General features: G+C 45.6%; 1 protein-coding gene across 1 annotated transcript in view; it reads left to right on the plus strand.

The window, feature by feature from the left end:
- Positions 1–359: 359 nt before the first annotated feature.
- Positions 360–14782, plus strand: part of LOC118882896 (guanylate cyclase 2G-like) — a 39952-nt gene continuing 25529 nt past the window's right edge. Inside the window, 9 exon segments of the mRNA XM_036829273.1 lie at positions 360–743; positions 2175–2190; positions 2193–2510; positions 4620–4729; positions 7144–7329; positions 8882–9026; positions 12828–12963; positions 13237–13316; positions 14023–14160. Coding sequence (XP_036685168.1) covers positions 360–743; positions 2175–2190; positions 2193–2510; positions 4620–4729; positions 7144–7329; positions 8882–9026; positions 12828–12963; positions 13237–13316; positions 14023–14160 — 1513 coding nt within the window.

Raw genomic sequence — 14782 nt, forward strand, 5'->3', positions numbered from 1 at the left:
TCTACACTTGAGTGGTTCCCATGATTCTTATTTCACTAGTGGAGAGGGATCTGGGGGGTGGAGAGGGAGTGGGGGTTCTGTGGCTTGCCAAGGACCTTGGAGTTTGACAGTGGTGCCACTGGATCAATTACCAGGGCCTTGCTGGCTCCCTGTCCTAGCCTCCTTCCACAAGACTTCTGCTTCTAGATGTGTTAGGACAGACTCTGGAAAGGGAAGGGTTCGGTTAATTAACAGCACTGAAGAGAAAGCAAGCTGTGGTCCTCAGGGAACTGCGCACTATCATTTAAGCTCTGGGCACAAGTGGTCAGGAGGCTAAGCCTCTCAGGGTTCTGCAGTGATACAGGTGTTTGACTCCATCCATGGCTCCCAGGACAGGTGCTGAGGCCCCACTCGGATCTGGGCTCTGTTTGGGGGTTGAATGCCAAGCTGGCCACCCAACCTTAGTTCTGATGCCCTTTGTCAGTGTCCTGGTGACGTGGCTTGAGGCTGCTAAACTCACCGGGGGGTTCCAGGCCCCCTGGAACATCTCCCATCCATTCAATGTGCAAAGGCTGGGTGCCGGACTCCAGACTGCCGTGGACAAGGTCAACTCTGAGCTGGCAGACTTCGGAAATCTCAGCTGGGAGTTTACTTACGCCAATTCAACCTGCAGCGCCAAGGAGTCTCTTGCTCTTTTCATCAACCAGGTCCAGAAAGAAGAAATTTCTGCCCTGTTTGGACCAGCATGCCCAGAAGCAGCAGAGGTAGAGTATACAGGCTTCTAAGAAACTCTGAGCTTCCATTGGAAAGGGTGGTCTTAAAGATGATGGTATAGACTTGAATAATCTCTTGACTTGGATGACATTATTATAAATAATAACTGTATAAGTCTTGGGTACCATTTCTTTGAGATGTAATAAGACCATGCAATTAGAACAATTAATACTCTCTTTAAAGAAAGCCTCTCAAATCAATAATTGTTAGTTCACTCACTAACTTGATGTTCACTAACAAACTTGTTGATTGTTTGGCCTTGGTGCTGTTGGATATGGACTCATTATTCAGTCTAACATTGCCAGCCACGTGGCTCAGAAAAATTAAGAAGAAATTGAATGCTTGGCTTTAAATAGAAAAATAACATCTGTTTGTGTAGGTTTCCCTTTGGCATGTATAATAAATTATTCAGTGATGGGAAAGAAAGAGGGAAAGGATGAAGTATGACAGATTGCCATAAGCTAAGGCAAGAAAATGAGAGATGTGAATGATTTGTATTTGTTTAGCTAATGAGATTAGCTTTGTTGACGTCCTTGGGTATCTTGTGCTCTGAGAGGTATAGATGCAAAGGCTGAATAGATGGGGCAGCACAGTTCTCACGTTCAGAAATACATTAGTGGATGCTATAGAGTTAAGTTTACATTTGAATTTGAATCTTAGCGTCTCCTAGAATTCCCCATTTGACACATTCCCCATTTGATTAACAAAGCCTACCCATTCTTCAAAGTCAAGCTCAAATGCCACGGAGCCTTTCTTTATCCCTCTACCCTCATCCTTCACATCTCTAATTCCCAAATCAGAAGTAATTTCTTACTTCTCTAAGCTCCTCTAAACCTATTGTCTATAAATATTGAAGGGCATATTTAACTCTACAGCTGTTTTTACACGTCTTAACTCTTGTAATAGTTGATCACAAGATCTTTTTAAGAGGAAGGTCTCTGAAGTTCCCTGTAAATAGTAGGCTCCTAGTGGAAAATGAATAAGGACGAAATTAAGAAAAAGTGAGTAGTACCTATGAGTGTGCGCTCTGTGACCACATTACCTGAATTCCAAGCCTGCTCCACTATTTGCTAGTTTTGGAACTTATTAATACATTTCTGTGCCCCCATGTTTTCATCTCTAAGATGAGATGATAATACCTAACTGATAGAAAATGTAAGAATTGAGATAATATATGTAAGCTCTTAGTCGAGTGCTTGGCACATAGTAATCACTCAATAAATGCTGGCTATTGTTACTCTTGTGCTCTGAGGTTTTGCATCCTTAAGTTGGATCCAAGACGTTATCATCAATATTCCAAAAGAGAGGGGCAGTATGACCCATAGACTCACTGAATCCAAAGTTTATGCAGATATTTTACAATGGGGTTGGAGTGTAGCAAAACTCAATTATGGAAAGACATCCCTTTTGTTACTTTCAAGGTTATTGGTTTGCTGGCTTCCCCATGTTTGACTTGGTTGGACAAACAGCAAAACTGGAGAACAACTTCTTATATGACACCTATGTGAAACTTGTGCCATGCATGCACAGAGTCGGTGATGTGCTCCAGAAAAGCCTCCAGTACCTGGGCTGGAAACACATTGGGATGTTTGGAGGTCACTCTGGGACTTCCTCCTGGGATGGAGTGGATGAGTTGTGGAGGGTCGTAGGGAATGAACTCAAATCCCATTTCACCATCACCGTCAGCATGAAATACACCAACAACAATCCAGCCTTCCTTCAAGAGAATCTTAGGAGCCTGTCATTGATTTCCAGGGGTAAGTAGGAAAGAATCTTCTGTTGCTTATGTTTAGAGGGGCAAATAGAAAAAAATGATTGAAAAAAAAACTAAGAATTTTTCATTTTTCTATGAGTGTAAAAAGCAGATGAAAACAGAGTATAAAATTAAGGATACATAAAAGCATTACCAACCAACAGAAACTTTTTTTTGTCTAGAGTGAAATCCTCGATGCTGTAGTGTTATGATGTACAGAGTAATTTCTGGAAACACCTGCTAGGTGGGCTGGGTCTTGGACTTGGGTGTTCGTTCAGAGAATGGGCTCTGGAGACAGACATCCCTAGGTTTGAAACCCGCCTCTGACACTTTCTAGCTGTGTGCTCTTGAGCAAGTAGCTTAACCTCTCTGTGCCTCAGGTACCTTATCTGTAAAACAAAGACAATCATCTTACCTACCTCATAGAGCGGTGAGGATTAAATAAGATCATGCCTGTAAAGTGCTGGACATAGTAACTGATCAACACACCATAGTGAATATTGTTGTTGTGGTGCCTCTAAGGCTCTACTTTCTAGCAGGAATTAGTAGCTGACTCCTTTCTCTTCTTCCAATAAACCAAGCTCCTTCTGGCTTTGGGACTTTGGGACTTGGTATCCCTTGGCCTGGAGTTCCACTGCAATCCCACCTCATACCACCCAGTGCTCTTTCCATAGGTAGCTTGCTCTCATCCTTCCAGACTCAGCCCAGAGCCCATACCATCTCCTCTGAGGGGTCTTTCCCAACTACCTGACATGGAGCAATTCCCCCTCCCCACATTAGTATCACAGCATTCTTTTCCCCCTTCATTCATTAGAATCTTGAACGATCTCTCTCATCTCTTCACTTGTATATTGTCTGTCTTAATGTCAGCTCCCTGAGAACAAGGACCTTCTCTTTTGCTCACTGTTGTATCCTATGCTTAACGCATTGCCTGGCACCTAGCTGGAGCTCAGGTAAATGGATTAAAATTTATCTCATTTAAAAAACAAGTCACTAAGGACTTCCCTGGTGGTGCAGCAGTTAAGAACCCACCTGCCAATGCATGGGACACAGGTTCAAGCCCTGGTCCGGGAAGATCCCACATGCCACGGAGCAACTAAGCCCGTGCGCCACAACTACTGAGCCTGCGCTCTAGAGCCCACGAGCCACAACTACTGAGCTCGTGTGCCTAGAGCACGTGCTCCGCAACAAGAGAAGCCACCTCAGTGAGAAGCCCACACACCACACGAAGAGTAGCCCCCACTCGCCGCAACTAGAGAAAGCCCGCGTGCAGCAACGAAGACCCAACGCAGCCAAAATTAAATAAATAAATAAATAAATTTATTAAAAATAAATAAATAAATCACTAAAATAGATAACCAACAAGGACCTATTGTGTAGCACAGAGAACTATACTCAATATTTTTAACAAACTATAAGGGAAAAGAATCTGAAAAAGAATATATATATGTGTGTGTGTATATATATATGTATATATAGATGTATATCTATATCTGAATCACTTTGCTGTACACCTGAAACTAACACAACATTGTAAATCAATTATACCTCAATTAAAAAGAAAAATTCTGAAGCAAAAAAAAGCATGCTCCAATTTAAAAATAAATACATAACAATAAATCAGTATTTCATTTTTGTTCCTTCAAAAAGCATGCTGATGTGTTTGGATGGAAGAAAAATACCTTGGCCTACTCCTTTTCCCCCCATCCCATCTCAGACGGTCTAAATGCTCCTGGTTCTAGGTCCTCCGTCAACGCAACCTACCTGATGATGAGTCACAAGCCAGATCTATTGTTCTGAGGCAATTAAACGAAGAAACTAGAGCACAGAAGTGGTCTCAAACTTTTTCGATTTGTGCTTTGGGAGAGAGCTGCAGCGAAGACTTTAGTTCCGCAAGACGAAAGCTGCCAGTTTGTATGCTACCGGCATGGTTAAAGAAGGACATGCTCTGGGAACAGTTTAGACCTTCCTATTTCCTAAAGCATGCTCAAGGAAAGACAAAATTCATGTCTCATTTCTAGTGGTTTTAGGCTAGACTTTAAAACGTGTGTATCTGTGTGTGTGTGTGTGTGTGTGTACACATGTGCAACTGGCTGACTGTCTTCTCTTACAGTTCTTATCTTAATCTGCAGCTCAGAAGATGCAAAACTTATCCTGCCGGCTGCAGAGAACCTGGGACTCCACACAGGAGAATTCGTCTTTATCATTTTGCAGCAGCTGGAGGTGGGTACTGATGAGTCGTCAACGGCTCCCGCAGGAAGAGGTAACAAGCATGCAGCACTTGCTATGTGCCAGATGCATTAGCTCACTGAATACTCAACCCTAGGAGGCAGCTACTCTTGAGTCCTCAACTTAAGATCAAGAGACTGAGACTGAATTGGAAGAACCTACCCAGAGTTCGTTTGCACAGTTCCTGGGACGGGGACCCGGGCCTTGAAACAGGCTGCTGGTTCTGGAGCCTGGTCCTCTGTAGTCTACATCAGCAAACACCAGCTGAGGAAGAACCGTCATTCCTCCCGGGTGGCTGAGACCTCCCCAAAGGCTCTCAAACTCGGTGGCTCTCACTTTCTTTTCTTCCATGGCCACCTGTGTTTGAGTCCCAACAATGGCCTGGAGAAACCAACACGCTGGTCTAATGAGGCAATCTGTAGGTGGTTTGGTTCTTTTGGTAACGATAGGGATGGCTGACATGTACCACGTACCTCCCATGAGTACCGAGTTATACATTATACCTGCATCTGTGCACTAGATTTTCCCAACAGCCCCGTGAGGCAGATAGAGAGTCCATGAATTGTTTACATGCGTCATTACATTCAATATTTCCAACAACCTTATAAGGTACAGATTATTAGCATTCCAACTCGCAGATGAAAAAACTGAGGCTTAGAGAAATAGGGTAACTTATCCAAGATCTTGGACCTCCTAAGCTAGTCTTTTGGACTCTGGGACTGAGCCCTTGACCCCAACAGCTCTGCCTTGCGGAGTGTGTACTAAGTGCCAGGCCCCACGGTGAGCGCCTGATAAACCAACACTCATTTCAGCTCACACCACCCTAAGGGGAGACACTTTCATCTTCCTCATTTTACAGATGAGAAAACCGAGGTCCTGAGAGGTGAAATAACTTAACCAAGGCCACACGACTAGTATGAGGGAGACCTAGTAGTCAAACCAGGTGGCCTGGCCTCAGTGGCTGTACATTTAACCACCACACTACACCAACAGGCTTCTAAAATAAAGCCCCTTGTATTGATATTTAGCCATGGACACACTGTGTAATTTTTCCAGCAGTTTTATCTTTCTAAAATGAGCTTGTTTTATATGATCATAAGAAGTTGAAATGGGGCGACACGGAGTACAGGAAGATGCATAATAATGCTCCAGGTTTCTTTTATCTTTTTATCATTAAGTATTTCAGATTGCCAAAAGTGTCTCAGGTTTCGCTGGGCAGCCAGTTGGAATTCTAATCGTAAGCCAAGCTTTCCAGAACCTCCCCCTACCTTCCCTTTTCATTGCCGTCCACCCCTTTCTCTTCATTTGTCCTCTCACCTCTGCCTGCAGACAGACGAGAAGGGGAGAGGGTGCACCAAGTCTCAGGATCAGCAGGGAAGTCCTGCTAACCCCCTCATCACGTTCTCCCCAAACCTTGATAATCAAATTCCAATTGGCTGGAAGTGCAGAAAGAATATAGGACTAAAAATAGACCACACGACGTCCATGCAAGTGAATTCATGCTGCTTTAAAAAAAGAATAGCATAAATCCATTCCCTAAAAGTGTTCCCAATATAGGCTGAAGCTGACAAAAATCAAGTTGCAGAATACCATTATAGCATGATACTATTTATGTAAAATGTAAAATGCACATACACTCACACACACCTCTGTACACGTCTAGAACATTCGGATACCTCTCAGAGGAGACAAGAGGGAGCAGTAGGTAAATTGGGGAAGATCTTACCGTCTTTCACATATATACACACAATGAGTGGGTGTTACTTTCATAATAATAATAACAATGTAGGTAATAATGATAATAACAAACCACTTAAGCTACAAGCAGAAATATGAGAATCGACAATTGTAAGTTTTTCAAGTTTTTGCCGCCCATTGTTAAAAGTAAGCTTTCTGCATATTAGTTGCTCGATGCCCCAAGTAATCTTTTCTTATTTATTGATTGATTTTTTGGCTTCCTGCCCACTGCTTCGAAGCTAACTAGAAAACATAGACTTTGCGTGGCAAAGTTTTCCAGAGTCATTGTGTTTCCGAGGTTTAGAATAAAAATTCACATTTGATGTTGGGGACTTCCCTGGTGGCGCAGTGGTTAAGAATCTGCCTGCCATTGCAGGGGTCATGGGTTCGATCCCTGGTCCAGGAAGATCCCACATGCCGCGGAGCAACTAAGCCCACGCGCCACAACTACTGAAGCCCGCGGGCCTAGAGCCCGTGCTCCGCAACAAGAGAAGCCACCGCAATGAGAAGCCCGTGCACAGCAATGAGGAGTAGCCCCCGCTCGTGGCAACTAGAGAAAGCCCGCGCGCGGCAACGAAGACCCAACGCAGCCAAAAATAAATAAAGTTGATGTTGACTATTGCTTAGGGTATTTCCTACAGAATGGCTACATTTATTTCATTATTTTTCAGGACAGTTTTTGGAAGGAGGTATTGACAAATCAGAAGGTGATGCACTTTCCCTCAGTCTACAAGTCAGTGATTCTCACAGCCCTCAGCTCCTCCCGAGAAGGCCCTGGAGATGAAGGCTTCCGAGAGCAGGTCCACCGAAGGCTGCGGGGGCCGCCCTTCCACGGCCCCCTCCACATGCTGGAGCAGGTCTGATGGGGGTCTTCCTACATAGGTCCCTCCTCCCTTCCTTGAGAATATCTGTGTTTGGCCTTTACATTTTCCCTCTTACTCCCCTTCTTCTTCCTCCACTCCCCAGGCTCCTAACACACACACACACGCACACACACACGCACACACACACACACACACGCACACACATGCACAAACACACACTTCTTCATCTTCCACAGCCCCAAACAAACAGTGGCCCGATGAGATCTTGTGAAATCGGCACCCCAGGTCCACGTGGAGGACAGAGGTTACTCGATGGGTGATTGGGTGGCCTTTGGAGTCAGAGTCCTGGGCTTCCATCCTAATTCTGCTATTTACTAACTACGGGGCTTTGAGGTGAATTGTTTAACCTCCCTACACCTCAGTCTCTTCACCCAAAAATGGGACTGATAATGACATCTGCCTTCCAGACTGTGGTTTTGAGTATCTAATGACATAGTACATGGAAGTAGCAGAACAGATACCAGTGGGCGCTCAGACCATGACAGTCTCCTTTCCCAGCAGGATGCCGCGACCAGGAACCAGAATGGAGTAGTCAGAGATGTGGAGCTAGGGCACGTCAAGGCAAGCAGATGTTCTGAGAAGGCAGCCAGGAGAGAGACTATCAGCCAGTGGTAGTTCCAGTATGTGTGGGATGATGGGGCAAAGTGTCTGATTAACTAGACCATTGGCCAGATCTGGAGCTCCTGCCAGAGCGGGGCCAAGCTGAGCCTGAAGGCGATGAGAAGCTACTGATGACCAGCGTTCCATTAGGAATGAGGCAGCTGATTGTGGATCCCAACACACAAGGAAAGATGGTGGATCAATGAATATTTGGGGAGTCATCTCCTAAGTGTCAGCTCTGTACCTGGTTCTATGGGAAGAACAGTGCCTAGCACCTAATAGGCACATGCATTTTTGTTGACTAAATGAAGTATTGAAGACCTATTATGTGCCAGTTAGTACAATAGATACTATACCTATTCTGCCTCATTTAACTATCCTTATACTCACCACAATAGTGGCTTTATCCGCATTTTATAAATGAATGAACCGAGATTCAGAGAGATTCAGAGAGGTTCTGGAACTTACCCCAAGTCTCACAGTAAGTACCAGGGCCAACCTGACTCCAAGATCCACCCTCTTTCAATTAAACCATATTCCCTCCTGCCTATGGCCTAAAAAGCTGTTCTCAATCCAAAAGATCATGCAATCTAATTGAGAAAACAAGGCCTAAAGAGGAAAAGTGCAGTTGTGATACGTAGGTATACCAGCACAGGCCAGGATACGTGGAGGGTCTTCCTTTCTCTGTGGAATAATGGAGAACGTGTGCTCTGTTACAGTGTTAAGAGGATGGAAAAAGCTTGCTTTTAACTGAGCCCGGACTGTGACGTAGCAGGCCATGGGCTTTTTTTTTTTTTAATCTTTTTAAAAATTAATTAATTTTTATTGACGGAGAAATCAAACGCTTCACAGACAAGTAAAAGCTAAGAGAGTTCAGCACCACCGTGGGCCTTTTTCTACCCTGCCTTTGCTTCCCTCATCCAAGGTGAGCCCTTACCCTGCCTACTTTCACGATGCAGTCCTGCTGTATGCTGAGACCGTGAAGGAGATGATAACGGCCAGAAGGGATTTCTGGGATGGGCGGCAGCTCGTCATCACTCTGAAAGGCTCCAATCGGACTGCTTTGCAGGGTAAGTGGCTTGACTGTGGTAGGTTTGCCGAACTCAGGCCAGCTGAGTCTATGGGGCTTGGAGTTGCTGGGCGTGTGATTACAGAATTCCGCTTTCTCATGGCGATTCCGGCCTTCTGGGAAGCGTTGTTGAGGTTAGAGCTCCCAGCGGCCACCGTCTGCTCTTTCTGCTGTGTCCAGAAGGCTGCCCAGACCAGGTGGGGGGCCTCTGGGGTCCCTTCCCGCCCCTGAAAAGTCTCTCCCACAGCTCCTTTCAAACTGAACCCATCAAGAATAAAACTCAAGAGGGTGGGACCCTCCTCCTGGTATCACTCCCTTGATCCTCCCCAACCTGCATCCTCTCTGATGCGGTGCCTGTCTGAATCATGACCATCGGCCTCTAAAGATGGGGCCAATCCTATTTTACTTTCCTTGCAGGTGTGAGGATAGGCTTGGAAGTGAACTGTTTTAAAATCACCCTGGGAGCTGGCCAATGGCTGTCATCTTGCTCTACTCCAGCTTTCTATTTTGTGAGACAGAGATAATACATACTGCCATATCTAGTAATAATAACCAGCATCTATTGAGGGCTTACCTTATATCAAGCTGGGTGCCAAGAGCTTCTGTGCACTATTTCATTTAATCCTCACACCACCCATGAGGTAGTGCTATTACCATCCATAATATACTACACAGGTGAGTAACCCCAGGGTAGAAAAGTTACATACTTGCCCGCGGTCACAAAGTTACGAGATGATGGAGCCAGAATTCAAAATAAGGCCTGTTTTTATCTCCAGGGCTCATGTTCTTTACTGCTGTGTAACACCGAGGAGTAATTAAAATATTGGGTTGGCCAAAATGTGCCTTCAGTTTTTAAGTAAAAATAAACGACACATTTTTCATTTTCACCAAGAACTTTACTGAACAACATATTTACCCTTTTGTTCCACTACCTTCTACCATTTTTCAGGCAACTTCATAATTCCACCTTCCCAAAACTTTTAATCTTTTTGAGCAAAGAACTGTTCCAGGCGCTTTTACAGTCTTCCAGGGAATTGAAGTTTTTTCCATTAAGAGAATTTTGTGAAGACCGAAATAAACGGAAATCCGAAGGTGCAATGTCTGGTGAATACAGCGGATGAATCAGAACTTCCCAGGCAAGCTGTAACAGCTTTTGCCTGGTCATCAAATAAACAAATGGTCTTGTGTTATCTTGATGGAAGATTATGTGTTTCCTGTTGACTAATTCTGGACGCTTTTTGTCGAGTGCTGCTTTCAGCTGGTCTAATTGGGAGCAGTACTTGTTGGAATTAATCGTTTGGTTTTCCGGAAGGAGCTCATAATAATGGATTCCCTTCCAATCTCACCATATACACAACATCACCTTCTTTGGATGAAGATTGGCCTTTGGTGTGATTGGTGGTGGTTTATATCACTTGCCCCACAATCTCTTCCATTCCACATTACTGTACAGTATCCACTTTTCATCGCCTGTCACAATTTGTTTTAAAAACGGAACGTTTTCATTAAGTTTAAGTAGAGAATTTCATGCGGAAATATGGTCAGGAAGTTTTTTTTGCTTAACTTATGTGGAATCCACACATCAAAGTGATTAACATAACCAAGCTGGTGCAAATGATTTTCAATGCTTGATTGGGATATTCTGAGTATGTTGGCTATCTCCCGCGTGGTATAACATTGATTTAACGTCTCGATTTGATCTCTATCAACTTCAGCTGGTCTACCCCACCGTGGACCATCGTCCAGAGAGAAAGCTCCAGCACGAAACTCTTTTTTTTAAAAAAATAAATTTATTTATTTATTTATTTTGGACTGTGTTGGGTCTTCGTTGCTGAGCGCGGGCTTTCTCTAGTTGTGGAGAGCGGGGGCTACTCTTTGTTGTGGTGCGCGGGCTTCTCATTGCGGTGGCTTCTCTTGTTGCGGAACATGGGCTCTAGGCACGTGGGCTCAGTAGTTTTGGCTCACGGGCTCTAGAACGCAGACTCAGTAGTTGTGGTGTGTGGGCTTAGTTGTTCCATGGCATGTGGGAACTTCCCGGACCAGGGTTCGAACCCGTGTCCCCTGCATTGGCAGGTGTATTCTTAACCACTGCGCCACCAGGGAAGTCCCTCCAGCACAAACCTTCACAAACCACTTTTGACATGTTCGATCAGTCACAGCTCCTTCTCCATACACTGCACAAATCTTTTTTTTATGTTTCAGTTGTGTTTTTACCTTTCTTGAAATAATAAAGCATAATATGCCAAAAATGTTGGGGTTTTTTCCATCTTCAATATGCAAATGGCTACACAAAAATTCACCAATTTTGATGTCTTTTTCTAAATGAACGCTGATATGACAGTTGTCACATACAATCTAACAAAATTGTTTCGAATGAAGTTAAAGACAACTAAGTGCTACTAGAATCATCTTACAGAAAAAACCAAATGAACGTTTGGGCCAATCCAATACCTGAAGTGCTTGGCACATAGTATGTGCTCATTAAATGGCAGCTATTTATCTTTTCTTTGGCTTATCATTCCCTTAATAAATTAAGACTTAAACTTCATCCTAAATTTTCAAAAGGACAGCCAAGTCCTGCTCTTTGGGGCATTCATAGATTCAGTTCACAATGACCCCATCCACACCTTTTCCAAGTGGAAATATTAACTTGCTTCCCTTTCTTCTTTTCTTCCTGACCCTGAAGCATTTGCTTTAAAAAAGTGGAGGAAGTGGGAGGGGTCTGTCTTCCTGCTCGCAGTTTAATCCCCTCTGTCAGATCAATTTATTTCTTGGTTCAGCCCTGGTTATTGCATTTGCTGCAGACCTTTCCCTGTGCAGACCTTGGGAGGGAGCCGTGCTCAAGCCCCACATTCAGGATGCCAGCAAGTGGGCACAGCAAGGCAGCGAGGGCTGTGGGAAGACCACGCACTTGGGGCCCAACAGACCTGTGTCTTCCTGGCTCTGGAAACTCCAGCGGGTCTGTGCCGCCAAGCCCTGCTTGCTTATTAGGAGTGGATCATGGTGCCTCCTCTGTGGGGTCAACCGGGACTAGATGTGTGAAATCACTACCGCCCTCAGTGCTGGGCACATAGCAGAAGCTTATGAATGTTAATGTTGTGTCCTGTCCCCAGTGGGAACAAATCGTAAGTCCTAGGTCAGACCTTGGGTCCTAGTTTGGGGTGTGGAACTGCTGTACTTTACTCCTCTGGGATCTCTGATGTGTCCTTTGTGTGGGGGGCAGGGCACGTCCTAAGCAAGAACAAGGAATGCACCTGGGCCAGGTCTGAGCGCAATGCCTGAGCACAAAGCAAAACCGGGAAGGAAGGGCCGTGCTGAGAACAAGGCTTGCAAACTCGTGCGTGCCCCAGGGTCTGGCAGCATGGAGAACGTGGGGGGAATAGGATGGTAGGGGCTGGGAGGAGGCAGTGTCCCCAGCCCCAGCCAACCGCTGCCATGTCATTTGGCCTCCATTGGTCATACCTTATTGTTTGGGAAGCATAAATCTTGGGTTTTATGTGAAATTCGTTGGAAACTGCTTAACTTTTTTTTTTTTTTAATGCTGGATGGTCCTCCCCAACGTAGGCCTAACAGAACCAAGTGGCCCTTGAGTCCCACCAGGGTACCACCTCTGAACTATCTTCTTTCTTTTCCACTCTCCTTCTTGACTGCATCTTAGATTCCCTGAAAGGGCAGAAAACTCACGGGTGGCTTTCAGCAGCTGCTGGGGAGGGCATTCCTCTGATACGACTCGGCAGGCGGCATTTTGAGCCCCAAGCTCCTCTCTGTTCCCTTTACTGTGTGCAAGTGCCTCTCTTTCCAGGAATCACCGGCCCTGTGTTTGTGGACTTCCAGGGAGAAAGGCGCATGGATTACCGGGTCTATGCCCTACAGAAGTCCCCAAACGGGCCCCTCTTTCTTCCTTTTCGTCATTATGACAGCTTTCAGGAAGTCATCAGGTGTGGCAGGGCCTTTCCCAAGTTTAGCTCATGCTACAGGAAGAGGCCTGGGAGGAGAGGAAGGGCCGGTGGTCCTGCTGGGAGGCCAGCTGGGGATCCAGCTCCTATAATCAAGTTGTCTGCTGCTCTCTGAACTCATAAAGATCGACTTTGGGCCTTCAACGTGGTCTTGCCCTTGACTGTGGGTGTGGCTCAGCCACTTCAGGTTCCACTTATAACACGGCATCCCTACCTGCACCTCCATGTGGGCCTGGGCCTCCTCTGATGCTCCAGCTGGGCAGGTCCCACAGCCCCAGTGTCTCAGGGAGAGGCCCTGGCCCTGGGCGATGATGGAGCACAGCGCCTCCTACAGGGTCAGGTTCACAGTCAGTGAAACCGACTCATCCAGACAGCCAGGGGGACACCAGGACCTGGATGCTGTCCTGGGCTCACAGTATCCAGAAATCCCTGGGGTGGGGGGGGAAAAAAAATCTCTGTTTCTGTTCTCTCAGTTATAAATCAATGAGCAACTACATGAGAACATAAAACTTAATTCAATTTCTACTTGCCCCCCACTGCCATCACCCACAATTCAGATTTGATTTGACACTTTTCTCTCCCCTACTCTTATGGAATTTTAATGTCCCCAAATGGGTTGGCCCAAGAAATAAAACAACCATGGCCAGCTAGGTTCTCTGTATTGTAGGAACAGGCATTCTCCAGGCAGGGGTGACGTTTTGGTCTGTGAAGTGTCAAGATGCTCTATAACAAGATTTGTCTGTATCAAACACGGGAGAAAACTCCAGTAACATCTGAGAATTGACACTTCATCTTTTAAATCAGAAGTGACATGGTTTAAATCAAAAGATCGAGTCAGTTATTCTACCTAGCAAAAAGATATTGCTCTCTCATGAATTATATTACCTGTAGGCTAGGTTTGAAGAATCTTGGTGAGGTGGGAAAACTGGATGGGTCAGCAGATGTTTGAATGAAGAGACCAAGGCCTGCCTTTTGCAAATGACATGTGTGTTTCAGTTGCCCCTGCTCTACCTGAGGTAGAGACAAGTTGAATAAATCAAGTTGGCACTGACCTTTCATTGTCTTCTTTTTTTTTTAACACCCATGGGGAATTTCTCCACGGTTCCCTTCCTGAAGACAGACGTGGCTGTGGATTTTCCAATGAGCTCTGTGAAACTGAGCCTGCTTTTGCAGATCAGTGTGGCCGCCTGGAGAAGGCAGCAGGAAAGGACTCTTTACAACAGGGCTTCTCAGCAGTGGCAACAGCATTGATGTTTAGGACGGGATAATCTTTGTGTGTAAGGGGCTGTCCCGTGCCTTGTGGGAGGCCTAGCAGCACCCCTGGCCTCCACCCCACCCACTAGATGCCAGCAGCACCCTCTAGCCCTAACAGCCCCAAATGTCTCCAGACATTGCCAAATATCCCCTGGGGAGGCAACGTCATGGCCTCCCCTGTTGAGAACCTCTGCCCTGGGGAAACCTGGCTCCTGAGACTTGAGTCTCAGGAATTCCATTTCTACGGAGGTGGAGTCTGGACAAGGGAGTGTTTCCTGGTGGTTAGGAGCCCAGGCCTGGAATGAGGTGGATCATGACTGAGGACACGTGTAAGGAGAGCACATAGTAAATGTTGAATGAAAGGTGGTGATGGTCTTAGAAGTCATCCTTTTTTTCTCTACAAGGGAAATTTCTGCATAAGGAGGAGGTGAGTGCAGTTGCCGTGGGAACCAGAGAGGTGTGGGAAGACCACGCACTTGGGGCCCAATAGGATTCCTGGAAAAGACAGGTCTGAGTGGACGCTGTGTGCCCTAACTTGGACCCGTGC

The sequence above is a fragment of the Balaenoptera musculus genome, chromosome 16 (genome assembly GCF_009873245.2).
Source record: "Balaenoptera musculus isolate JJ_BM4_2016_0621 chromosome 16, mBalMus1.pri.v3, whole genome shotgun sequence".
Lineage (NCBI taxonomy): Eukaryota > Metazoa > Chordata > Mammalia > Artiodactyla > Balaenopteridae > Balaenoptera > Balaenoptera musculus.